At 46.1% G+C, this 24,927-nt stretch overlaps 1 protein-coding gene across 4 annotated transcripts; it reads left to right on the top strand.

The window, feature by feature from the left end:
- The first annotated feature begins 1,773 nt into the window (after window positions 1-1,773).
- On the top strand, window positions 1,774-23,526 carry NME9 (NME/NM23 family member 9). Of its 4 annotated transcripts, none has more exons than XM_044252286.1 (12): window positions 1,774-1,864; window positions 2,086-2,223; window positions 7,179-7,236; window positions 11,222-11,325; window positions 12,535-12,606; window positions 14,242-14,358; window positions 15,664-15,763; window positions 17,973-18,055; window positions 18,562-18,654; window positions 19,658-19,812; window positions 21,064-21,200; window positions 23,256-23,526. In XM_044252286.1, the coding sequence occupies exons 2-12, from the start codon at window positions 2,191-2,193 to the stop codon at window positions 23,318-23,320; spliced, it is 1,017 nt and encodes a 338-aa protein (XP_044108221.1). In that variant the 5' UTR covers window positions 1,774-1,864; window positions 2,086-2,190; the 3' UTR covers window positions 23,321-23,526. The 4 variants fall into 4 exon arrangements, 3 of the variants coding, with proteins under 3 accessions (XP_044108221.1, XP_044108222.1, XP_044108223.1); XM_044252287.1 differs by having other exon boundaries at window positions 15,664-15,739; XR_006385038.1 differs by lacking the exon at window positions 23,256-23,526 and having other exon boundaries at window positions 15,664-15,739; window positions 19,658-20,851; window positions 21,064-21,128.
- The last annotated feature ends 1,401 nt before the right edge of the window (window positions 23,527-24,927 follow it).

Genomic DNA, 24,927 nt, shown 5'->3' on the forward strand with positions numbered 1-24,927 from the left:
CTTTCCTTTGTCCCTTTGTCAAAGAACAGTTGACCACATGTGTATGGGTCTGTTTCTGGTCTCTGTTCTGCTTCACTGGTCTATGCATCTATTCTTTCACTAATATGCTGTGTTGCTAAGTCTTGAAGTTTAGTAGTGTCAGTTCTCCAACTTCGTTATTCTTCTTCTTCAGTATTGTGTTGGCTATTCTGGTTCTCTTTACCTTTTTATATATATTCTAGAATAAATTTGTGGGTATCCACAAAATAGCTAACTAGAGTTATGACTGAATTTGTGCTTAATCTATACATCACATTGGGAAGGACTGACATCTTTGGAAGATTCATTTTTCCTACTCTTATACCTGGAATAGCTCTCCACTTCTTTAAAACCTTTTGATTTCTTTCATCAGCTGGCACTGATTTCTAATTTAATCCCCCTGTGGTCTAGAACAGATGTAGTCTGTCGTGGTGAATATTCTATGTGCATTTGAGAAGAATCTTTATTTATTCTGCTGTTGTTGGATGAAGTATTATGTAAACGTCAGATCAAGTTGACTGAGGTTCTTGTTCAGTTCAACTACATCGTTGCTGGATTTAGTCATCACTTAAAAAATGGTGTTGAAGTTATCCGTTAAAATTTTGGGTTCATCTATTTCTTTCTCACAATTCTATACATTTTTGTCACATGTATTTTGATGATTTTGATCTTGTTAGGTGCATACACATTAAGTATTGTTATGTCTTCCTGGGGAACTGTTCCCTCTTAACATTATGTATTGCTCTCTCTTTATTCCTGATAAATTTCCTTGCTCTGATGTCTGCTTTGCTTGAAGTTAATATAACTATTCCAGCTTTCTTTTGATTAGTGTTAGCATGGCATAGCTTTCTCCACCCCCTTTTAAAAAAGACTTTTAAAAAGATTTTATTTATTTATTTATTTGACAGAGAGTGAGAGAATACAAGCAAGGGGAGCAGCAGAGGGAGAATGAAGCAGGCTCCTGACTGAGCAGAGAGTCCATGCAGGCTCAATCCCAGGATCCTGGGATCAGGACCTGAGCCAAAGGCGGAGGCTTAACCATTGAGCCACCCAGGCGCTCCAACCCCGCTTTATTTTTACTTTATCTGTGTCTTTATATTTAAAGTTAATTTCTTGGGGCATCTGGCTGGCTCAGTCTGAAGAGCACGTGATTCTTAATCTTGGGGTCATGAATTTGAGCTCCACGTTGGGGGTAGAGATTACTTACATAAATAAAACTTTTAAAAATTAAATAAAGTGAATTTCTCACAGACACACAGTTGGGCCTTGGTTTTTTTTTTTTTTAATCCATTGACACTCTTTTAATTGCTATAAACTGTTCACGCGATGTGTACTGTTTTCTATTTGCTCCACTTGACTTCCATACATAATTTTGAATTGATAATTGTGTATTCTTTCTTAAAGGGAATCCCTTCAGATCCCTCAAAACCTGGAGCCACCCCTGCCTGGCATGCACTAAGTAACAACAGAAAAGCTGCACATCAGGCTCTGGTTGGGTTGGAGGTATGCAGAGCTTCGGGGACGCGACTGTACAGTACCTGAGCTCACTGGGTCTCTGCTTGGTAAGTCTAAATGCCCTGGACACTAACAAACACATCAGCTAACGCGAGCGCCCCTACAGCACACTTCAGTTTGCAAGGGGGCGGGGCTTGCGGGGGCGTGCATTACGTGTCAGCAAGTTTGTTACCTGGACGACAAACACCGCCCCCCCCCAGCCCGGCGCTGTGTTGCCCTGACGACCGTGGGTCGCTGCAGAATAGATTGGAAACTCGCTGCACTTTGAGCACGGTGGATCTGTCGAGGGATAGTTCGCGGTGGCTCAGTTTCCTAGGAATATATTGCAACAGTAGGGATAACAGGGTTGTATGCCTTTTCCTGCCCGAATTCCTCGGCAGGCGCTCCGAAGCGTTACGGGCTGCGTAGCTGGGCTCCCCCACTCCATGCTGGGAAGGAACTTTGCGGAAAACCGCAAGCCACGACCCTGCGGGCGGCAGGCTCCGCTTCCCCGGTGGGGTGTTCATTTTGCATCGGGGCATTTATTTGCTGCTACTTATATTTACTTTACAGGGACGGGGGCTTTGTCTGAAGGAGGCTCTGGATTTGCTGGTCTTTGCAGCGGTTTGTCTCCACGCCCCAGTCAGAAGTTAACAGGGCTTCTGTCTTTGCAGAGCCATGGGCAGCAAGAAGAAGGAAATTGCCCTGCAGGTAAGCCTCAAGTGTCGCTTGCTTCTAGCGCTTGGTTGGGGGTAGGGCTGAGGAGGAGTGAAAAGAAATGTATAAAATTGATACTATTTGCCAGCAGTACCTGACAGACGGTGTTCTCAAACTTGAATATTGTACCCTTCCATCTTAAAGGGGAAAAAAAAGAAACCAATCTTATCTCGACCCTCCCGTGACCATTTTTTGTGCCCTTAAATATAAGCAAACATAAGATGGGGTATAAGCTCTTTATGTTTATAGTGCTTATGCAAACATAACCCAAACATGAATTAAAATAAAACTAAAAACTCAAGAAAATAGGAACAAATACAATTCGATACTGAATTATCTTTTGTTGAAATATAAATACAGCGTGCTTCGAGAATATGTAGGGTTTTTTTAATCTGGGCATGCGTCTGTAACTATGTGCTCTCTAGAGATCCAGTTCTCCCACCACTGCCCTTTGCAATCATTTGCTTATTCAACAAATATGTTTTGATATTTTATGTGCTACACATTTGTTGTATAGAGGGCTTTACTTTATTTGCACCTGGAATAAACAATTCTGTAAGCCAGCATCTGCTTTTGTTCCTGGTTCCAGACAAGAAGGAGTGCTTTGCCATAAGCAGATCGCCTGGATGGCCCATAATATACATGCACGTTTGGAAGCAAATTTTCAGGGTCTCTTGGTCAGTTTGGCCCATCTGGACACGCATTCAGGTGCCCGCTGTGGAGCAGAATGACAGTGGTCTTGAGACACCTGATTTCTCTTTAATTGTCCTTTGTGGCATGGGCACTCTACATGTGAGTTTCCAAAGCCCAATAACTTAAAAAGGGAGAAAGCAATGTCATTGTAAGGACAGTATGTACTAGGAGAGGGTGGGAAGCGCTTTGGACTGAATATCCAAAGACCAGATACAGTTCTTGACTCTTAGTCACCTCTGAGACTTGAGATCAATCACATAACTTCTCTTGCTACAGCTTGCCCATCAATAGAATGAGTGAACCATCCCTTAAGGGCTTTCCAGCATTGGTACTCTAGTACTCTGGAGTTATGAAACTTTTCGCATGTCTACATTCTGTTTGTAAATAAATTCTAAGCACCTGGACCTATCATTTACTGTTTTGTGAATGACTTCCTCAACCTCTCTGAGACTCCAGATCCTTTATGCAAACAGGAAGGATAATACAGAGCCTGCAGAGTCGTTGCGATGAGATTCCTTTAGGTATTTCAAGGCTGGACTGATTGCTGTCTGTAGTGGCTCTAAGATTTTTGCCCCATATGATTTTTCATCTGTCTATGCCCTGTGTCCCCTTTGGGAATATTTTTTGGTGATTTCACAAAAATGTTGTTCCCCAGGGCTCTGAATTCAATGTGGTACTCGAAGTAAGTGCTCTGCTTACTGAGGGATGTTGCCACTCTACCAGATCAGCTTTTTTTTTTTTTTTAAGGATTTTATTTATTTATTTGACAGAGAGAGAGAGAGAGCAGGGGGAGGAGCAGAGGGAGAGGAGAAGCAGTCTCCCCAGTGAGCAGGGAGCCCAATGTGGGGCTTGAACCCAGGACCCTGGGACCACAGCCCAAGCCGAAGGCAGACGTTTGACAACTGAGCCCCCTCCCAGGTGCCCCCCAGATCAGCTCCTTGAAAGCAGTGCTCTAGGGTTTGCCAGTCCAGGAACCCTGTCCTCTTTTTGAGTAAGACTATTTTGGGCTCCTTCTGTGACTGAAACAGAAATTACAGGACATCAAGAGATGGTCTGGGTAGATAGAATGTACCACACATTCCTCATTCATTCTCGACCAAATGTAGGGCTTAGTGAAGTCAGACATTTTTCCATACTCTCTTCCTCCTGGCCTGTTCCTAAGAGAGATTCTTCAAGTGTTCAGAGTCCCGGCCCCACTGCTGGTGAGGGTTATCCCATGACAATGGTGTACCACAGAGAGTTGCTACTGACCAACAGCTGAGCCACGGGAAGTGACTGTTGGGGGAGGGGGCACACTCTTCTGAACTCTCTCTCACCTTCTTTAGGACTACAGGTGTGAGTCCAGGATGATATTGGTCCAACTCTCTTAGATCACTCAAAACATCAAGAAGACTGTTCCACTTTTTCATAGAAACAAAGAGTATGGAGCTATGATTTCTTTAGAAAGGTGGATCTTCAGCAGAAGATTTGCAGGTGTTACATGTCTCCAGCCCTTTTAAAGGAACAAAAATCTCAGCATACCTGTATTAAGAATGAGTGGTCATTGTCATGGTCTCTTGATTTTTATGGTTTTAAATCAGCCCCACCCAAACTTACTTATTACAAAGTGAAAGAGAATAATTTCACAGTGCAGGAGACTGACAGAGCACCTTAATCAGTGATCCAAGTGCATATTGGGCTGATCGAAATTGCGTGTCACCTGATAGGACGCAAAAAGAGAACACTCTTCTGCTTCCTTGACACTCCACCCCAAGCAACCAATTCCAACCAATCCAAAGATGCACAGCCTGAATCTAATCAGGAAACATTAAACAGACCCAAACCGAGGGACAGCCTACGAAAATAACCCTCCCATAGTCATCAAAAGTGACCTGGAGGTCATGAAAATTAAGGAAAGACTGAAGAACGATTCCAGAAAGCAATTAATCCAGTATGTGATTCTGACGAGATCCTTTGCTATTCAGGACATTATTGGGATGATTGGTAAAACCTGAATGGGATCCAAAGATGGCATAGTAATAATATATCAGTGTTTACTCCCTGACTTTGAGGGTTGTGTTGTAGTTAGATGGGATAATGTAGAAATTGACAAGCTGGTTCTAAAAAAATGGAAATGTAAAGGATCAAGAATAGCCAAACAGTTTTGTAAAAGAAAAACAAATATGGAAGAGCCACACTGCCTGATACCAAGGCTTATTATAAAGTTACAGTAATTAAAAGAGTATGGTGTTGGCAAAAGAAGAGAAAATAGGTCAATGAAACTGAATAGAGTCCAAAATAAACCCATGCTTCTGTAGTAAACTCATTTCAGCAAAGATGCCATAGCAATTTAATGAGAAAAAAAAAATCCTTTCTAGAAGTTTTGCAGAAACAACTGTACCTCTACATGGAAATAAAATTAACCTCAATCCTTTCGCACAATATAGATAAAAATTATTTTCAGATAGCTCATGGACTTAAATGTGAAAGCGTTAATTACAAAGCTTCTAGAAGAAAACAGAGGAGAGCATCTTTCTGATATATATATATATACATATATATAAAATATATTATTAGATTGTGTATATATTGATTTATATTATATATTGATCAATGCTGTATATTGATATATAATATATATATTATTAGATTGTGTGCATATATATACACAATTTAATAATAAAAAGGCCAACAATCGAATAAAGAAAATGGACAGACCAATGGTCACTTCTCACAGAAGACATATAAATGGCTAATAAGCACACTAAATAGTGCTTATTTTAATAATAAATACCTTTTTAATAATTTTAACAATAAGCATTATATAATAATTAATAATGTTTAACAACCTTAGTCATCAGGGAAATGAAATTATAGCCACAATGAGATACCCACTACATTACCATTAGTGTAGCTAAAATCTAAAAGACTAACATAACTAAATTTTGGTGAGAATGTGGAGCAAGCAGGACTCTCATACCTTGCTGATGAAAGTTTAAAATGGTGCAACCGCTTTAGGAAAAGCCTGGCAGTTTCTAATTAAACTGAACACGCATTTACCCTATGTCCCAGCAATGCCCCTCCTAGAGTATTTATTTACTTACTGAAGATAAGTGAGAATGTGAGCACAAAAGGATTTAACAGGAATGTTCATAACTGGGGCACCTGAGTGGCTCAATTATTAAGCGTCTGCCTTTGGCTCAGGTCACGATCCTGGGGTCCATGGATTAAGCCCCGCATTGGGCTCCCTGCTCAGTGGGGAGCCTGCTTCTCCTTTTCCTCTCAGCTCCTGCTCTCTCTTGCTATCTCTGTCACTGCCTCTCTCAAATAAATAAAATCTTTAAAAAAGAATGTTCATAAGTTGTTTGTTTATTATTTGTTATTTGTAATAACCCCAAACTAGAATATCTAAATATCTATCAAGCAAATTACGATACAGCCATACAATGAAATATGCTCAGGAATAAAACTGGACAAACTACTGACACTCAACCACACGGATGCTTCTCCAAACATACACTGAGTGGAAGAAACAAGCACAAAATGGGTGCTGTGCTCTTCCATTTATAGGCAGTTTTACAAAGCAGATTAGTGACCACCTGGGGTGAGGAGCAGTGGGGGGGCTGTGTGTGTGACTCCAAGGAGACAAAGGAACTTTCTTCGGGGATGATGGAAAAGTTCTGTATTGTGAGAGGAGTGTGGTGACTTGGGTTGTGTGCATTTGCTAAAACTCGGTGAACTGTAGCCCTTTAGTTCTGTGTATTTCACTGTACATGAATTGTTTCTCTAGAACATGTAAGAAGACCAAAAGAAAAAAACAAATGAATACCTTTCTGTATATGAATATAGATAAATGTCAAAACTGGATTTGAGTGAGAACAAAATGGCAAAAAGATCTCTATCATATGATATTATTTATGTACATTTTATGGACCCAAAACAGTTTTATGTTTTTATTTGTGCACACGCAACAAGAAAAAATTATTTTTAAAAAAATGACTGAGATTTCCTTAGGTTAGTTATTCGTGTGGATTGGAGGCAGGAAAAGAAAGGTTTTAAATCAGATTGGGGAAAGAAGACAGCTTGCGCCTGTATTTGTACATATTTCAGAGAGGGAGGGAGGAGGACGAAAAAGGGAAGGGGAGAGAGAGGGAAAGAGAGCGGGAAGGGAGGTAGCGAGAGGCAGGTAGGTAGGTAGGTAGGTATCTGGAGCAAATACATCAAATCCTTTCCCCATCCATGCCCTCAGTAATAAGGCCTTTGTTCTTTGACCTTAGGTTAACATCAGCACCCAGGAGCTTTGGGAGGAAATGCTCAGTTCCAAAGGACTAACTGGTAATTTAAGTTTTTAGATCCAACCTTTTCAATATTTCTACACAGTATATTGAACCAGGAAGAGAAAAGCTGCAATGAGCGCCATTTTCCTCTAATCTTGAGTTCCATAAATGAAGAGCCGAGTCTTTTCTTTGTGTGTGTAGATACATCCAACTTGCACATCTGTTAGTATGTTCAGTTCAGGAAAGCCATCAGGACTGCTGGCCAACAGGGCTCTCTTGTCTCAGAGCTGACTGTTAGACCCAAGGGTTGTTTGGTGTGAAGGAATGAAAACCTCTTCTGACTGCCTGAGTCATAAAGGGGAATGTACCAGAAGGAATATGGGGACCTCTTGGAACTCAGGGGCTGGAAGGAGAGCCAGGCTTCCCGATGGGCTAGAACCAGGGACTGCCCCGCTATTAGGATACAGCATAGCCACTGTCCCCTGGGCCTCCTCCTCCCTATCCTCTTGTTTGTTATCTATCGCAATTTACTTAGTAGTTTTTTAAACAAATTAATATTTATTTTTTAAAAGATTTTATTTATTTATTTGAGAGAGGGAGAGAGTGCAGAGGGAGAGGGAGGAGGTGACCCTCTGCTGAGCACGGAGCCCAATGTGGGGGGGCCTGATTCCAGGACCCCGAGATTGTGACCTGAGCCAAAGACAGACGCTTAACTAGCTGAGCCATCCAGGTGCCCCCAAAATGAACATTTATTATCCCACAGTTTCTGTGGGTCTGGAATCCAGGTGTTGCATTGCCTTTGGTTTGAGGTGTCTCTGGTTTGGGGTCTCTCACCAGGCTGTGATTAAGGAGTGAAACAGGGAACGTCAAAGCTCAACGAAAGTTTCAGTTTGCTTCTAAGCTTGGTCATGTGGCTCTGACAGATCTTAGAAGGTCACTTCCAACTTTGTTCCTGTGACTGTTGGCAGGACTCAGGGCCCTGCTGGTTATTGGCCAGAGACATCAAATTCTTGCTATCAATTTCCCCACAAGCCTACTTACAACACAGTAACTTTCTTCTCCCTGAGGAAGAGGGTAGGGGGAGGGAGACATACGTAAGTCAGAATCTTTCTGTAACTGAATTTCAACAGTGACGTCCCATGGCTTTGCCCTACTGTTTATTAGAAGCCGGTCATTAGGCCTGGCCTGCACTCAAGGGCAGGGGGTTACCTCCCAGGAGACAGGACTCCCCTATCTTAGAGGCTGCCAGCCACATCTGCCGCTGCTATTCCTTTCTCATCTTTATTGATCATGCGTATCTCTGGGCTCCCTTTCTCTCGCTGTATCTGCTCAGTTCTTCTCCCTATACACCCACTCGGCAAGCGTGTGTCTGCTCTTATCTCTCCCCAGGGCCACCCGCACCTAGGGACTTCAACCTTCGAGGCCCCTACCCCTCTCCTCCCCCATGACTCAGTTTGTCTTTTCCAGCCCCTCCCCCCACTGTTCCCGGAGAGATGTCCTGAGCTCCAGTTCAGTTTCCTGAACATGCCACAAGTTTCCTCACTTTTTCACTTTTATCCATGCTGTCCCTGCTCCCTGGAATATCATGACCCCCAGGCCCCGCTCCAAAGCAGCAACCTCCTTGCATGAAATCTTTCCAGAATCTCTGTGCAGTCACTTCCCCCTGGGAGTCACCTGGGCATTTGGGGTGGGGCTCTGTCTCCCCCTCTCTGCCCAGCATACACCCAGCTTGGTGTGGCCCCTGTCTCGGGGAGCAGTCACGGCTTTGCCCCTGAACTCTAAACACAGGGGCATTGTCTTTTTCCTCTGTCTCCAGCAGACTTGCCCAGGCCTGGGGCAGAGTGCAGGTTGCACTGATTCGGCAGCATGGGTGGGAGTCTTGCCACATTCAACTACCTGAGGGATTACACAGCTTTTTTGATGGTGCCAGGTCTCAACTATTTTGTCTGCATGTCTTGTGGGTGCAGCTGGAGCATGGCTGTAGGGCAAAACAACCATTACTTCTGTTTCTTTAACAGCGAAAGAAAACTATCACTTCATCACATTTTGAGAATTTGCTGTGTCCCAGGCACCCTAGGTGATCACAGCTGACATCTGCTGGGTGGGGACTCTGTCAAGCCCTGCTCTAAGCATGCCAGGGAATCGCATCTTCTGGGGGCAGCAGGGGCTTGTCCTTCCCTTCTGATCAGACGGTCTCGAGGAAGCTATGCTCTTCCTTCTTTCTGAAGCCAGCAGACATGTGCTTCCAAAGTAAACTGCCATCTTGGAAGTCTCGCCTTCTCCTGGCTCATTTTCCCTTGCCTTCAAATAGGCAAGTCAATTCAGATTTACACGCGTGCACACACATGCCTTTTCATTTTCTCTGCCATGCCTTTCCTCCCAGATATCTTCTCTGTTTTGCTTCCTGTCTTTCAGTCAAACTCTTGATAGACTTCCTCTCCAGTCCTGCTCTCTCCCCCATAACCTTGTGAAGTATGCCTTTGCCCCACCACTGCTAAGACAGCCAAGGACTATGAGGGGAGACGGGAAGCTGAACTAAGGGTGCAAATCCTGCAGAGAGATTGGTGAGCTAATGGGACCCCATTTTTTTCCCCAGTGGGGTGTGAACATGCTTTCCTTGGTGGGCCCAAACACAGGCTCTCTAAGTCTCCAAAGACTTTTTCCTGGCTTGACCCAAATGATTTCTTCCCCCATGACTATGGTGTATTGAAATCCCCAGACCTCTCAAGTGTGATGCTGTTGTCCTCAGAGAAGCCCAGAGCTTTAGCTTCTGTGTGGGTGCCCAGGAGGCCCAAGTCTGCCTCCATCTCTGCTGGTGCCTGGCTACCTTTAGGACCACTGGCCTTAGATTTTCTTGTTTGTACTAGAAACCCAGCGATCTAGAATCCATTTGGCATTTCTCCTTCCCACAAATGATCTCTCCCTGCCACCACCCTGTTCTTTTCCTCTGCCAGGCTCCTAGGTGGAGTCTTTTCCATACCCACGTGACTTTTCTCACCTGTCTTTCCCTTTCAAAGTCTGTGGATTCTTCCCTTCCTCCCCTCCCGCCTGCACTGCCCCCCTGTGCCTGGCTTCCCCATGCCTCCCATACCCCACTTGGTTCTCAGTTTCTCCCCGCAAAACTGCGCGGCTTGGCTGAAGCTAACCAGCGCACCTGAACCCACGCATCTCACTTCTTTCCTGTAGTAGTTGAAACAGCATGCAGTCAGACAAACCTGGGATCAAAGCTAGGTTCTACTGCTTGAGAATTCAATTGTTTTTTTCTTTTCTTTTGTACCCTGGGTTACTTACTTCACGTCTTTGAACTTCACACAATCTAGCACCAGCTACGTCGTCATGATGGGGCTGGGTACGTCCTGCGTGTGTCTGGTACCCATGTGTTGGCTTTGCTTAGCTTTCTCACAGGCCCTGTGGCCTCGTGCAATCAGACCAGACGGTTCCCTCACGCCCAGTCCTGGCATACTCCATAGACTGCGACTGACAAAGAAAAAATTATCGAGTTTCCATCTAGGTCTCTAGCAGGTATACTTTTCAGGAGAACGACATTGATTTTATAAAGTAAATAAAATCCTCCTTTACCCAAAGAAGTGGCTTTCAATTCTTCAGGGGAAAATGTCAAAACTGTGCTTATTATCAAAGCAGCTAAGAGTTGACTGTAGGCTGATAGGCCGCCTACAGTGACCTTTTTTAGAATAGATCATTTTAGTACAATTCAAATATTTATTGAGGGCCACTCTATGCCAGCCCAACCATGATGGTAGCCTGAAAATCACTACAGGGAAAGGATCCCTGTAGAGAAAACTGTTTCCTACCACACTTACTTCATTATGTTTAGAGTTAAGAACATTGAGTTGTAAGCATGAGGGGCGGCTGTGTCTCTGTGCTGGCTCCCACTCCAAGGGGAGAATAAACCCCGTGAGCCATTGAATAACCCTGCAAACAGACGTGTGTCTGGAGGGGGTTCAAGTTTGCAGGGGTCAGTTTTACCTGACCTGGAGAGTGTTGGTGCTCACTTAATGTTCCTGCTTCTTGGATGCACACAGTTGTCGATGTCTACCAAGGCTGGTGCGGGCCCTGCAAACCCATGGTGAGCCTCTTCCAGAAGATGAGGATCGAGGGGGGCCTGGACCTTCTGCATTTTGCATTAGTAAGTTCCTCACTAGGGGGGTGGGGTTATGGACATTGGGGAGGGTGTGTGCTATGGTGAGTGCTGTGAAGTGTGTAAACCTGGCGATTCACAGACCTGTAACCCTGGGGATAAAATCATATTAAATGTTTATAAAAAAAATAAAAAGTAAGTTCCTCACTCAGCAGAATGCCACGCAACACTGTAAAATAAACATTTAAAAGTGGGGACAGGAAACGTGAGCTGCCCTTCCCAGATCATTGAAAAGGCATCAGTTGTGAAATTTTTGGTCATCAGTTATGAAGCTTTATAGTTTCTTCCATGATGAAGGGTTCCTACCCCACCCCCACCCGCCTGACAGTCAATGTGAGCTCAGGCATCTCTTGACCTTGTGCACAGGGAAGGGGTGTGTGTCACCGCACACGTGAGCATGCCATGGCTTCTGGCTCATGAACCCTGGGAACTCTGGAGTCTTACTCTCAGAGCACACAGTTCCAAGAGTTTTATGCTCTGCTCCATCACAGGGAGCTTCTAGCCAATGTTTACTTGGATCAATGTATGGAAATGGGAATAAATTCCAGAGAAGCGTGTGAGAGACACTCGGATTAGAGGTTCTAGGAGAACACAGGAGAAAAGACACTTGCGCTCACCTCTCAAGGACTCGGCACTTTCTTCACGGGGCGTCAGTTCTGGTACCTCTGGGGAAAGTGTGCGGTGGGAATGCCTGCCCCCGTACAGGTTTTCTCAGGCTCGGAAGGCAAAGACTGTGGGTGTCCCTCTTTCCCCTCTGTGGGTGTCGGTCTTGGCGGCAGCAAGGTGGCACACAGAGCAGCAGCTGGCTGGGGAGCAGGAGGAACCTTGTTTCCACCTTGTCTTAGTCTTCCAAAAAGCCCCCTGCCAACAATTTTTACCAGTATGTCCACAGCAGAGTTATTCTGATGAAAAGACATTAGGGGCCGAGGCATGAGAGCCTGCCAGGGCATCCTCTGGGGCGAACAGTTAACAGTGTGGCTGTGAGTGTGTCCGTGCATGGGGCGAGGTGTGTGTAAGATGGATATGTGTGAGTATATACACATGGGTGTGTGTGCATGTGTGCTGTGTGTTTATGGCGTCTACGTGTGTATATAAAGGGTTTGTGTCTGTGTGGGTATTGTCCCGTGTGGTTCTCCCACCAGCATGCCCCTGTGTTCCTGGCACCCCAGGTCCCCCATGACAGCTTGTTTTCTTTAGGCAGAAGCAGATTGTCTTGATGTCCTTGAAAAATACCGTGGGAAGTGTGAGCCGACCTTTCTGTTTTATGCAGTAAGTACATCTGCAGAACCAGAAACACATTACAGATCATCAGGGTTCCATCTCACTAAAAGTCACCAAGAGGCTTCACTGATCCAAATGAGGGACTGCCTTCTCCTTGACTGCGTTTGTTATTTGGGTTAGGAAGAGGCATGCTTACGTCATGGTGATGCAGGTGCCTGCCTCGCATGATGGCCCGGCTCACTGGCAGGGAGGCCCGGCACGACGCAGCTCCCGATGGTCCCTCTGGGCCCGCAGCCTTCCTGGCCGGCTGTACATGGGAGAGAATGGGAGTCACTCAAATGTGTCTGCTCCTTCTGGCTCACACGTACGCTTGACTGATGCTTCACGATCAGAGAGCAAGGTTTTCAAGATTTCCTCCACCATAGAGGGAAGCTTTCAGCACACACACTCTAAGGGGGCAGACAAGCTCCACATTCATTTTTATTGAATTGTAAGATGTGAAGATATGCTTCCAGACATTCAGAAATGAGAGCCAAGTCATTCCATGTTTTGGAAGAGAAATTGGACGTCTTTGGGAGTGACATCCATGCTCTGGCCCCATGCCCCTCAGGGCCCACTGCCTCACTCCTGGCATCGTAGCTTAGGCTACCTGCCAGACCCTAAAGGCAAATGCCAGATATGCTCCTGCTGACTGCAGCCCCCTCCTCGTATAGTCAGGGGAAACTGAGGCCTACCCACCCACCTCTCCTGACAGCCAGGCCAGGGTGGCTGAGTTTGGAGACCTTCAGATTCCTGCCCTCTGCACCGCATGTTTCAGAAACTGGAGGCTTATGGCGAACATTATCTGGGTGTTGATTCGTGATGGAAGACTGGAAGGGAGGAGTGGGAAGGGGCTCCAGTGACAGCAGAGCACAGGCAAGGAAATGCGATCGCTGGCACAGGGGTTTGCTGGCTTGTGTCTGTAGTGATGAGGGCACGAATCATACTGGGGCTGTGTGGGGGCAGGTGCCAAGGCGGTGGGCTCCATCACAGCCTCTCCTCTGTGGGGTGGGGTGGGAATGGGGAGGGCCTGCTCGCCTCCAATTTCTGTGAGTAATAGGCATAGATTGACTGTCAAAAAGGTTAAAGAAGGAGACTCAGTCACCCCAAACACCACCTTGATGTGAAGGTGAACAAAGCTTCCTCTGACCACCCCATATGGAGCTGGGAATCCATTCTTGCCCTAAATGCCAAGCATCCTGTACATTCCCCCTCTTCAAGCAGTGATCTTATTCTATGGTGATTGTTTCTTTGATATGACCACCTCTCCCCACTTGACTTCCCGTTCCCTGAAGCAGGCAACTATGGCTTTTCACATTGACTGTTCATATGCTTTGCTTCTGTCTTGGCGCTTGGCAGAGTAAGTGCTCAATAGGTACTTGTTGAGTGGACGAGCCACGACTAGGCCACCCTTATTCACTCACAGCCTCGTTGCCCTGCTTCTCCCTTAACTGATTCCCTGTTTCCCTGAAGGCAGTTCTGAAAGGAGAGGCACGGGGGAGACGGCAGAGAAGTGGATAGCGGCCTCGACCTTGGGCACGTGCCTAAGCAGAGCGCTTGGACACTCGCTGTCTCTTGAAAGAGATGAAGATACGTGAAGACGAATTCAGGTGGTTTGGGTGGCGCGTGTGTTCTGTGTTCTAGGGTGGAGAGCTGGTGGCTGTGGTTAGAGGCGCCAATGCCCCACTGCTGCAGAAAACCATCCGAGAGCAGCTGGAGGCTGAAAAGAAAGTTCTGGCCGAAGGCTGTGAGCGCAAAGTGGTAAGGAGCCCTCCCGCCAGAAGCAAACTCAGTGTCTCCCTGCCCCACGAATTTTCCTGGAGTGCTCAGTGACATGTGTCATTAAATGCCCACCCTGGGGTCTCTGAAGGCTCAGGGGGAGGCAGTGCCCACTAGGGCATACATGCATTTTATCTTATTTTATTATTTTATTTTGGATTTTATTTATTTATTTGACAGAGAGAGAGAGAGAGTGGGGAGAGGGACACAGAGAGAGGGAAAAACAAACTCTCCACTGAGCAGGGAGGCACTTGCGGGGCTGGATCCCAGGACCCCAGGATCAGGACCAGAGCTGAAGGCAGACACTTAAATCTGCGCCACCCAGGTCCCCCAACATGCATTTTTAAAACTTTTAAAAAGTCACCCCTTCATCCAGAGCACTTGAACTTCTTTTACCCATTTCCCATGCATCCCCACTTCAATTCTTAACCGGGGTTTCTGGACCCCTGAGTTCAGAAATGGAAATAAAGTTACGGAGTAGAGTAGTGGATAGAGGTGAGCTCTCTCCTGGTGACCTGCCCTTGCCTCCCATACCTGAAAGTTCACTTGAGATCCCCAAGGGGTTATTTAATTTAGAAATTAAGCTGTCATTCACATGAGCAATAGGATCAACATGGCGTGTGATTTTGATAAACTGTTTCCATGACAGCAGTCTCTCACAGTTTCTCACAGAAACTTGGCTGCCATTGAACACTGACACCAGCGTCAGATAGAGGCATTTCCTGTGCTTTGTGCTTCCGTCCAACGAGCCTTAAAGTTGTTGTGTTCATTGTTCAAGTTTTCATACTCACTTTCAAATAGTAAAGCCCTGTTTTTATAGAACAGATTAGAATCAATTATATTTTTTGCTGAAAATTATACGTGCTTGTGCTCCCTCCAGGGGGAGATGATATGTGTCTTCACGACTAACGTGCCCAGGGGAGGCAGTAGCTAAGGATCTCCCTGTGTGTCTTCTGGCCGACTCCATACTTCATCTTTTCTACTTGATGCTTGTGGAAATGGGCCAAATCTAAACCTTAAAGTCAGCATGGATTTCCTTGTCTTCGAACACCCTCACCCCCACAGTCATCTGGCTACTAAAAAGGGTCTTGTAAAGTTTCCAAGGCTGATGGTCTGATGGTCTCGACTCCCTTTTCTTGGTTCTGCATTTCAGGTCTTTGTTTTTTTTTTTGTTGTTGTTGTTTGTTTTTTGTTTTTTTTTTTTTTGCTTCTATCTGTTTCTGGAGGCCGTTGTGGTAATTTTAATTAGTTAACTACTTTCTGTTTGTGACCAATTTGTTGCTCTAGATTAGAGATGAGCCTCTGTCTGATGAAGATGGATGCCTCTCCCACGATAAGGACATTGGTGACGACGAGGACGTGGGTGAGTGCAGAACCAGTCAGCAAGGTGAGAAGAAAAGGCTAGAAGCAAAGGACAGTCAGTGATGTGGGCAATCAGAACCCTGGGAAGATTAACCTCAAAACATTCTGTTTCCAATTACCTGACTTCAAACATAACTGTGTCAAATCTTCCTTCTGCTTTCTTGCCATCGTAGGTACCTTCCACAGCTTTCCAATCATGCTCAACTATAACAGGTATGAGTTTTAAGGCAATAACCCAGCATCAGGAAAAGCCCCACCTAATAAAAAGGAAGATAGAATTTCAAGTAATGATGCTGGTGTTTCCTGGGTCTTTGTTTGAATTAAGTCGCTCATTTCTTTTCTTCACCTTTTTCTGAAGGGTCCAAAAGTCAGGAGTCCTGGGTGTCACAGTTATTCCTGAACCTTTACTATGAGAAGAACATCTTGACATGACAGCAGGGAAACCAGAAGTTAGAAGGTGGCTTGTGACAGTAACTGAGATGCCAGGGGAAATCAGCATTAAGTTCAGGAACTGAGTTGAAAGGATAAGGAAGATTTTTATTATTGCGTGAACCAGAAAGGCTGTTTGTTCATGTGTAGATAATGGAGGTTGTTTGAGTTGGGATTCTAACAAGGAAAGCGGCACAGTTTGGAGAGGAAAAAAACTTTGTGTGAAAAAAATCAGTGTTTTGGCTTCCGCAAGAAACAGTTGTTACTGCCTTTTTTGGATGATCTCCTTTTTCCTCCCTCATTATCTCCTCTCAAATCGAATCTCTCCACCTAGAAAATAACATAAAATCTGCTCTTGCCCTTGGCCTTCCTCTCCTCCACGCCTGAGCTTCCTGAGCTCCCTACTCCTTGGGTATCCCTCACCTTTGGCTCCTGCCCGACCTGTTCCGTGGTGCTCATCGGGCACTGCTGACCTTTTTGGTGCCAAACCCAACACACGGTGTCCAGTCATATCCTACAGCCTCTCTCTGAGGACTTGGATAATGTCGACCGTATCTTCTTTCTCCAAACCCTCGTCTCTTTCTTGTTTTCCTTCTATGTCTCTGGCCTCTCTGCAGCCTCCCCTTCATTGACCTTTTCTCATTTGCTCCCCTTTCAAGCTCCAATTTTCCAGGCCCTGATCTGGCCTCTTCTCTTCTCACCCTGTGTCTCTAGAGGATCTCATTAATGGGTCATCATATAAGGGATTTCATTTTACGAGTCCCTTAAAGACTAAGTATTCATAGGATGTTACAAATAAAATAGAAAAATGGATAATCTGTTGCTTTAAATGATTCACATTCTTGCAGTACCCATGTTTTTGAGATTTTCAGAGTAGGAATCTCTCCTCAAATGCAGATGTCATGTTTCATTGCCATACAATTGATACAAAGGTTGAGAACAGAAAATAGGCTATGGGGGATACAGAGTCTGTGGAGAAGACAGGGAGCTCACCAAAGCCAAGCTGATACAAACAGGAGTACAGGAGGGATGGGGTTATGGACTGGACACCGAGCCCCCTACAGGCCTGAGCAGGAACTGTACTCACACACCACCTCCGCAGGGCCTATGGACACTGACCGAAGGACAACCATCAGGACACTGTTCAGGGAGCTCTGACTGATACCTTGGCTCCAAACAATGAGCCAGCCAGCCTGGTCTTCTCTCAGGAGAATTTGACAGAGAAGATGGTCATTGCAGTTTGGTAGAATGTGCTGGTGCTGAAGAGTCGTAGAGACTCAGGGCCTGAGGCAGTCTTCACTGCCCATATGCCAGGAAAGTAAAAAAGAAGCTCTGGCGAAGTAGCCAGAAGAGTGAGAGGAGAACACAGTAGACAGCACTTAGAGGCTCCAAATCAGGGGAGGTGACAGGAAGGCACAAGCAAGTGTTCCCTCTGCTCCAGTGTTCCCCAGCTCCAAGCCAACTCTTTCAGTTGTTGCTGGGCTTCCGTTCCTGAGTGGTTGGTCTCTGATCTCCTCCATGCTCTCCCTTCCCTTCCTCCCTCCCCACCTCCACCTCACCCCTCTTCTCCCAGGTTCAAGTCCCTTGCCTCTCTCCGTCCCTTGGAGCCAGGTAGAGGGTGAGGTCTGTAGCCTGACCCACGCCTCGACTAGAGTCCAAGTGTGCAGGGGCACAGCCCAGAGGCTAGCAGGGGAGCCCTGGGAGCTGTGTGCAGAGGCTGCATGGTCCCTGTGGATACCCTGAGAGCCTCAAAGATGGGTGCCAGGAGCCCAGCGTCTGACAGCACTATCGTCTGCTTCTTGCAGCTTCATCAGGGAAGACCTGCACCTTGGCCATCATTAAGCCAGATGCAGTGGTCCATGGAAAGACTGATGAGATTATTATGAAGGTAAGAAAGACCACGCTTCCTGGACAGACTGCCCTCATGTCTCCTCTGGTGGAAAAGCAGGGGCAGGACATTGAACAACAGTGTACTATTGGAAAAGGAGGGTGCTGAGGAGCTCCAAACAAAATGCCAGTTAAGTCAATGACATATTTTTTTTTTAAGATTTTATTTATTTATTTGACAGAGGGATCACAAGTAGGCAGAGAGGCAGGCAGAGAGAGAGGGAAGCAGGCTCCCCACTGAGCAGAAAGCCCGACGTGGGGCTCGATCCCAGGATGTTGAGATCACGACCTGAGTCTAAGGCAGAGGCTTAACCCACTGAGCCACCCAGGCACCCCAAGTCAATGACACATTCTATAGCTGTTTGGGACAGACGTGATGAGGATGAGGGTCTTCGCTGCCTTTAATATTCCCTTTCCCATTATCTTTTACTTTTCAGCTCATTTAAATGTGAATGTGAATTTGGGCTTGATTTTCCCTTTCACAACATATATATATGCACATTACAGATCCACGAAGCTGGTTTTGACATTTTAGCAAATGAAGAGAGAACCATGACAGAAGCAGAAATGCGGCTTTTCTATCAGCACAAAGCTGGAGAGGTCAGCTCCTTTGCTTCATGTCCAACCCACTCTCATATCTTTCTCTTTCCCCAACATTATGTTTATAGATTGATGTTAGTTTGGGAGAAAATAGAATATTGGGAAGAACAAGAATATGAACAGCCAGAAGGCCATGATTTGCTCTTAAAGATTATAGTGTGTGTTAGGTAAAAAGTTCTTTGGCTGCAAGGAAGAGATTTTGATTCTAACTTAAGCGATGATATGAAGAATTTCTTGGAAGAATACTCCATAGGTCCCAGAACTGAAGAAGAGAGTTGAAGGAGTTGAACAAGAAGGTGCTGGGGAGAAGAACCTCAGCCCTGGGTCACTGTTTCCTCTCCTTGTGCTAGGAGGCATAGAGTTGTAGGGAGCGTAGGAGCAGAATCCCATGAACAGTCACTTTAGGTGCTGCTGTTGGACAACTCAGATTCAACCACTTTCCACTCACTTCCGCTTCTGCCTCCCCTACTTGGGATACTTGGGATGGAGGCCTAATGGACCCCGCCTGGTCATAGCCTCACCTTTCAGGTGAGGTGTGTGTGTTTAGAGAGTGGCAGTGGAGGGGGTGGAGAGGCATCACCGTTGTCAGCCAGACTAGGCCAAGTGAACCGGGGAAGGGCTCTCCCCAAAGGAAAACTGCTACTTGAAGCAGGGGGAAGAGTTGTAAGGCATTGCAAAAAATAAGTCTTAGCTACACGGCACCCCATGGTTATCCAGCATCCACATGATTTCCACACACATGTCCCTATTTAACTTGTTATAGTCTCTCATTCAACCCCAAATAAATCAAATCCAAGTCTCATTTTCCTGGTTTTGCCTTTGTCTGGATTCTCATTGTGTTGCTGGTCACCACCACCCTTCCCATGGGCCCTCCATGGGCATGGTGGCTGGTGGCAAGGCTGCTCACTGACCCCCTCCCTTCCTGCAGGTGTTATGGGCCCACTGACCCACTATAGACCCTAGGACCTCTGCCCTGGGTCACTGTTTCCTCTCCTTGTGCTAGGAGGCATTTGAGAAGCTGGTTCACCACATGTGCAGTGGACCGAGCCACCTCCTGATCCTCACCAGGCCTGAGGGCACTGAGGACGTGATCGCTGCCTGGCGAACGCTCATGGGGCCCTGTGACCCTGATGTAGCAAGGAGGGAGCAGCCTGACAGGTGATGTCACCAGCTGTTGTCTTTTCATTTGTCTCAAAACCTGCATCCAAAGAAGCCCAGAGCCTTGCTCTATATTCAGCCCCAAATCCCTGTTACATATATTTGGAGAGATGCTGACCTCTTTGTTATCTATGTGAGGAGACCCTGCTACCCTCACTCTCTGATCTAGTCCTACAGTTATGGAGTTCCACAGTGTGGTTCCAGAAACAAAGGCAACACGCATCCAGGAAATACGGATTACAGGTCCCCGCCAAACTCTGCCAAGTCAGAGACTCTGGGCAGAGCCTTAAGGGTCCACCCAGGGTGTTCTGAGGCCCCCTGGATTCTGAGCACTTGGTTCTGCACTTTGCACGAGGCTGCCGTGGCCCTGTATTTAGCCTGGCATCAATGCCAAACCCACTGTGCCCTGTCTTTGAAGCTGAGAGAGCCCAGTGACCAGAAAGGAAACGAGCAAGAGACTAAGTAATTGCAGTTGTACCTTGCAGTTGTAGGAGACCAGAACATTCATACATGGGACTAATAAGACAGCCCAGGGTTCAGATCCTAGCTAACCACATAGTTGAGTAAGTCCTTTTTCTGAGCCTCAGTTCTCATCTGTAAAATGGGGTTATGACACCTGCCCTGGGAGCTGTTAAGAGTACTCCCTAGGGCCATACATTAATCCCTCTGTGCCTTAATTTCTTCATCTGAAAAATGGGTACAATGACTCACACATTGATGAGAGGATTAAATGACCATATGTATGCATGTGTGTGTGTGTGTGTGTCTGTATGTGTATATACATATATGTATATGAAACTCTTGGAACAGTGCTTGATGCAAAGGAAGCCCTGGCAGTATTAGTGTTATCTTATGGGGCTATTGAGGAATTAATGAAGCACACCTACATCGAACTCTTGGCAGGGCATCCGTCCCTGGTAGTGAGATCAACAAAATGGCAGCTCTCGAGCCTACACCGTGACTCACGCATATTTATATTGAGAATCATGACAGAGTGTCCTTCACAGAGCTGTGGCACAAACGAAACGGGATCGTGTATGTGAGTACTTGGCAACATGCCCAGCACACCTTCTTGATGAAATAGATGTCAGCTACTGTCCTTGCTGTTGTTCTTGGCATTTCCAATGCAGAAAAAGCCATTTCACAGAAGTGCAAGGGGCTAACTGGTTGCTGGTGCCCATGTTGCCAGAGAGCAAAAGTTTCTTTTCAAATGAAACAATTGTTTCTTGTGCATTTTGCCAATGTTTGCAGTATCCGCGCTCAGTTTGGCACAGAAATGCCCTTCAACGCAGTCCACGGAAGCCAGGACAGAGAGGACGCCAGCCGAGAACTGGCATTGCTCTTCCCCACATTTAAGTTTTCAGATGAAGTTCTAGAAGCCTCTCTATGTAAGTCATCAAGGCAGTTTGTCTTTATTAAATCTGCACCGAATATTTGGGGGGGGGATAATAACTATGTGGTAACAGAGTCTTCGATCTAATAAGGTCCTATTTGATAAAGAGGGGCCATTATATAGCTTTAGCAGTAGTCCTAGTCTGTTCTGTTTTCTCAGAGTAATGATGTTGCTTTTTAATCTTCATTACCTTTTGTTTTTTTCTGCATTTGTACTTTCATTGCAAAGTTACTTTGCATTTTCTTGTGGAAACCACAGGGAAAATGTAACTAGCTTACTAGAACCCTGCTTCAAAGCCAGTTAGAGGCCAGATTTCACTTCCTCACTTCCTCTGCACTTCCCAAACCTCATGCCAGGCCCTTGGGGGTGTTGCTGGGCAGTGGAGCATTATACTAAAGGACTCTGAGCCTGCTGTGGTTCTCGTATTCCTCAGCCCCTACATTTTGGGAAAAGCATGCTAGGTCATCTCCACCTCCAAATCTGGGTGAGAAACCGGAGAGGTCCAGAGTTCATGTGACTTACCCCACTCCACAAGTAGAACTAGGCCTGGCCCCTGATGCTCCCGCTGCCGAGTTGGGTATCTGTGGTCTGAGCCTGAGGTGAGGTGGGAGGGACCAGGGGGTGAATATCCTAGGAAAAGCAAAGGATATGAGGGTGGCATTCCTGGGAGAAGGCTGCATGTAGATCTGAAATGGTAACATACTCGTGCACCAATGTTTGGGTTTTAACCAATATAGTTAACTAAATGTTTTGTATGTTCGGTGTCCTCAGGATCTGAATCCAGCTGAGTGAGAATAGGTGGTCTGAGGGCATCGGAAGAGGGGATGGGAGCTGGCCTGTGCTGGCCCTCATTTAATTCTCGTGGCTGCCTGCTGCCAGCCAAGGGGCGAGCTGGGTGGGATGGTGGGGTGTAGAGTGGAGAGATCATGGCAAGTGTGGCTTTATAGGGACCCGGGTTGACACATGTGAGTGTGTGCTGTGGTTCTTCAAGGCCTTTCCCCGGCTGGGAGGAGATCTTACTCTGGTGACGAGGGCCTGCTTTCCTCAAGGAAACTGCCTTCAGAGAGTGCCCATGATGTATTTCCTTATGTGTCCAGGGTCATGACACATCTTCATCTTGTGGGGTGCCATCGGAAACAAGTGGTAGAACTCAGGTCCAAGTCTGGGGAAAGACGAGGATAGCCGGGCTGGGAAATACTCAATGGAACTAGAGGAGAGTGTTGGGAGATCATGAGCCTGACTTTTGGGCCCCAGGTGATAATGAGCTATGGGGACACTTCCATAGCTGAACCCAGAGACATCCCAGGAATAAATGCCCAGCCTCCTGAGAGCATGACTCTGAAGCAGCCTTGTAAGGGTGCTGATGTGCTGCTCGTTTGATGTGTCAGGCCTTCTCAGTCGTCAGGAGCAGTGTGCTTCCAACTTACCCATCGTTTTCTCTGCTAAGTGTCAGGGATCAAGGGCACTGGAGACAAGATCATCCTGGGTTTGAATCCTGGCTCCGCTAGTTATCAGCTGAATAGCCTCGGGAAAGTTATTTACCTTTCTGGGACCCAGTTTCCTCATCTGCGAAATGGAGATAATGACAGACCCATTATTAGCCCCATAATAATATCCCCACAATAGTGATCTTCCCCACAGGGCTATTGTGAAGATGGAAAGAGACAAAGGATATTGAAGTTCTTAACCTGGAGCCTGACACATTTAAGTCCTCAACATATTATTCATTCTCCTGATTTTTAAAAAAGGTTTTATTTTTAAGTAATCTCTACACCCAACATGGGGTTCGAACTCACAACCCCAAGATCGAGTCTCGTGCTCCATCAGCTAAGCCAGCCAGGTGCCCCTCATTCTCCTAATTTTTAATTCCTGGTCTGGAACACACCTATGAGGACCTTTCTCTGCTGTCCCTCCCACCCTGACTCCTTGCTTCACTGTCTGTGATGTATTTAGATCCCCTTTTCCTGCTGCCTTGTGGATGGTGAGTGGGACAAAGGACAGGAAAAGGGTTACGTTTCAGAAGTCCTGTAGAACATCTGTCATCCCACAGGCCATGGGGCTGAAGGAGCGGTGGGCCCCACTGAGGCACGTTGCTTCCCTGAGGACACAGACTGAGAGGCTGGGCTGCTGTTCCAGAGCATGTGACCAGGGGCAAGGCCAGGAGATGAGCTGTCAGTGCGCTTGAATCAGTTGCCCATAGGACAGCACCAGAATTGGAACTCACTCTTTTCAGCACCAATACTTTTTTGGTTTAGTTATGTCTTGTGAACAATAAAAATAGTATATATTTTCTTGCCTTATTAAACAGTATATAAAACATACAGTTTTTGTTGTGTTGTTGTTGTTTTTTGCTACCTCTGGGATTTTATAAAATAAATGGACTTCTGTTTTGGTACCCTGGTATGGTATGGTGTCATCTCAGAGGATACTGAGTTACACAGGATAGCGTTTCCCCAATAACAAATCTACTCATTGGACTAAACAGGTTTAGAGTGAACTTGAAAATAGTGCAAAAAGATTGGATATAACACTTCTAGGCATATGGACATGGAGGCAGATAGAAATTGGCTTTAATCTCCTGCTGCCTACCCAGTCATGGGGACAGTCCTCCAATGCTGCCCAGTTGGCGACCTGAAGCTTTCCATGTATCAGGCCATGTTCATAAAGAAATGCTTGGGAGGGGCTCCTGGGTGGCTCAGGATTAAATATCTGCCTTCTGCTCAGGTCATGATCCTGAAGTCCTGCGATCGAGTCCCACATTAGGCTCCCTGCTTGACAGGGAGTCTGCTTCTCCTGCTGACCTCTCTCTGATGTTCTCTCTCTCATTCTCTCTTTCTCTCAAATTAAAAAAAAAAAAAAAAAAAGAAATGCTTGGAGTTACATTTGGAACCAGGAGTCATCTGATTTTCTTGATGCTCCCTTTCCCCATTTCTTTGGTTTCTGATTCTACTACCTCATTTTAAAGTCCGAGAGCTCCCAGTGGAGCCAAGTTGCCTCCAGCTTTCACTAAGTCACCTGGTTGAGCCATCCTTCCATGGCTGTGCCCCTGAGGTTGAACATTTCATGAGGTTCTCAATAAAAAGTAACAATTATTACCTCTGTATTAACATGGATAGCCATTCTCTCCTGCTCGTTTGCTCTTTGGTCTATTTGAAAATTCACTAAGCCCAAGCATCCACTTTCCTTTCTGAGGAAAAGGCGATGTTCTACTCCCCAAGGCAAATGTTAGCGACTTCCTTTCATTTGCTGGTTTTCTCCAGAAGCCTTCACTTGTGACTTGAAGTTCTTTAAATGCGCAGTTAGCTCCCAGAAGACTGCTCTTCATGGGTGCATTACTCTTTATGCCAATGCCATGCAGGCACTGGGGACAGAAGGATGAAACAGGCTGTGTGAAGTGGGGAGAAAGGCCTGTGATGCTGGGTGGGTGGCTGCATTCCCCATGGCTTTTTGTCACTTTTAGATGCAAAAATACATGCCCATTGTGTTCATAGCATCTGTACTGACCTCTATGAGAAACAATGTACTCAGAGGGTCCCTCCATGACAGGATGTCAGGAAAACTGAATCCACTGTTCCAGCCCACCATGGGGCTATACTCTTCCCTTGTGAGTGGGCTCAAGAGGGGGATTCAAAGCCTTGGAGAAGCATTAGAACCCTGCATCTGGTCTTCTACATGCACAGGTGTTACATGGCTCTGAATGAGATACTTAGGGGTAACCACCA

This window comes from Neovison vison, chromosome 6 (genome assembly GCF_020171115.1).
Source record: "Neovison vison isolate M4711 chromosome 6, ASM_NN_V1, whole genome shotgun sequence".
Classification (NCBI taxonomy): Eukaryota; Metazoa; Chordata; class Mammalia; order Carnivora; family Mustelidae; genus Neogale; species Neogale vison.

Excerpts from the sequence above, each read along its gene's own strand:
- NME9 (XM_044252286.1), top strand. The coding sequence starts at position 2,191 with ATGGGCAGCAAGAAGAAGGAAATTGCCCTGCAG. Across the intron at positions 2,224-7,178 it reads AGAAGGAAATTGCCCTGCAG|GTTAACATCAGCACCCAGGA; the intron begins GTAAGCCTCAAG and ends CTTTGACCTTAG. Across the intron at positions 18,655-19,657 it reads ATCAGCACAAAGCTGGAGAG|GAGGCATTTGAGAAGCTGGT; the intron begins GTCAGCTCCTTT and ends TCCTTGTGCTAG.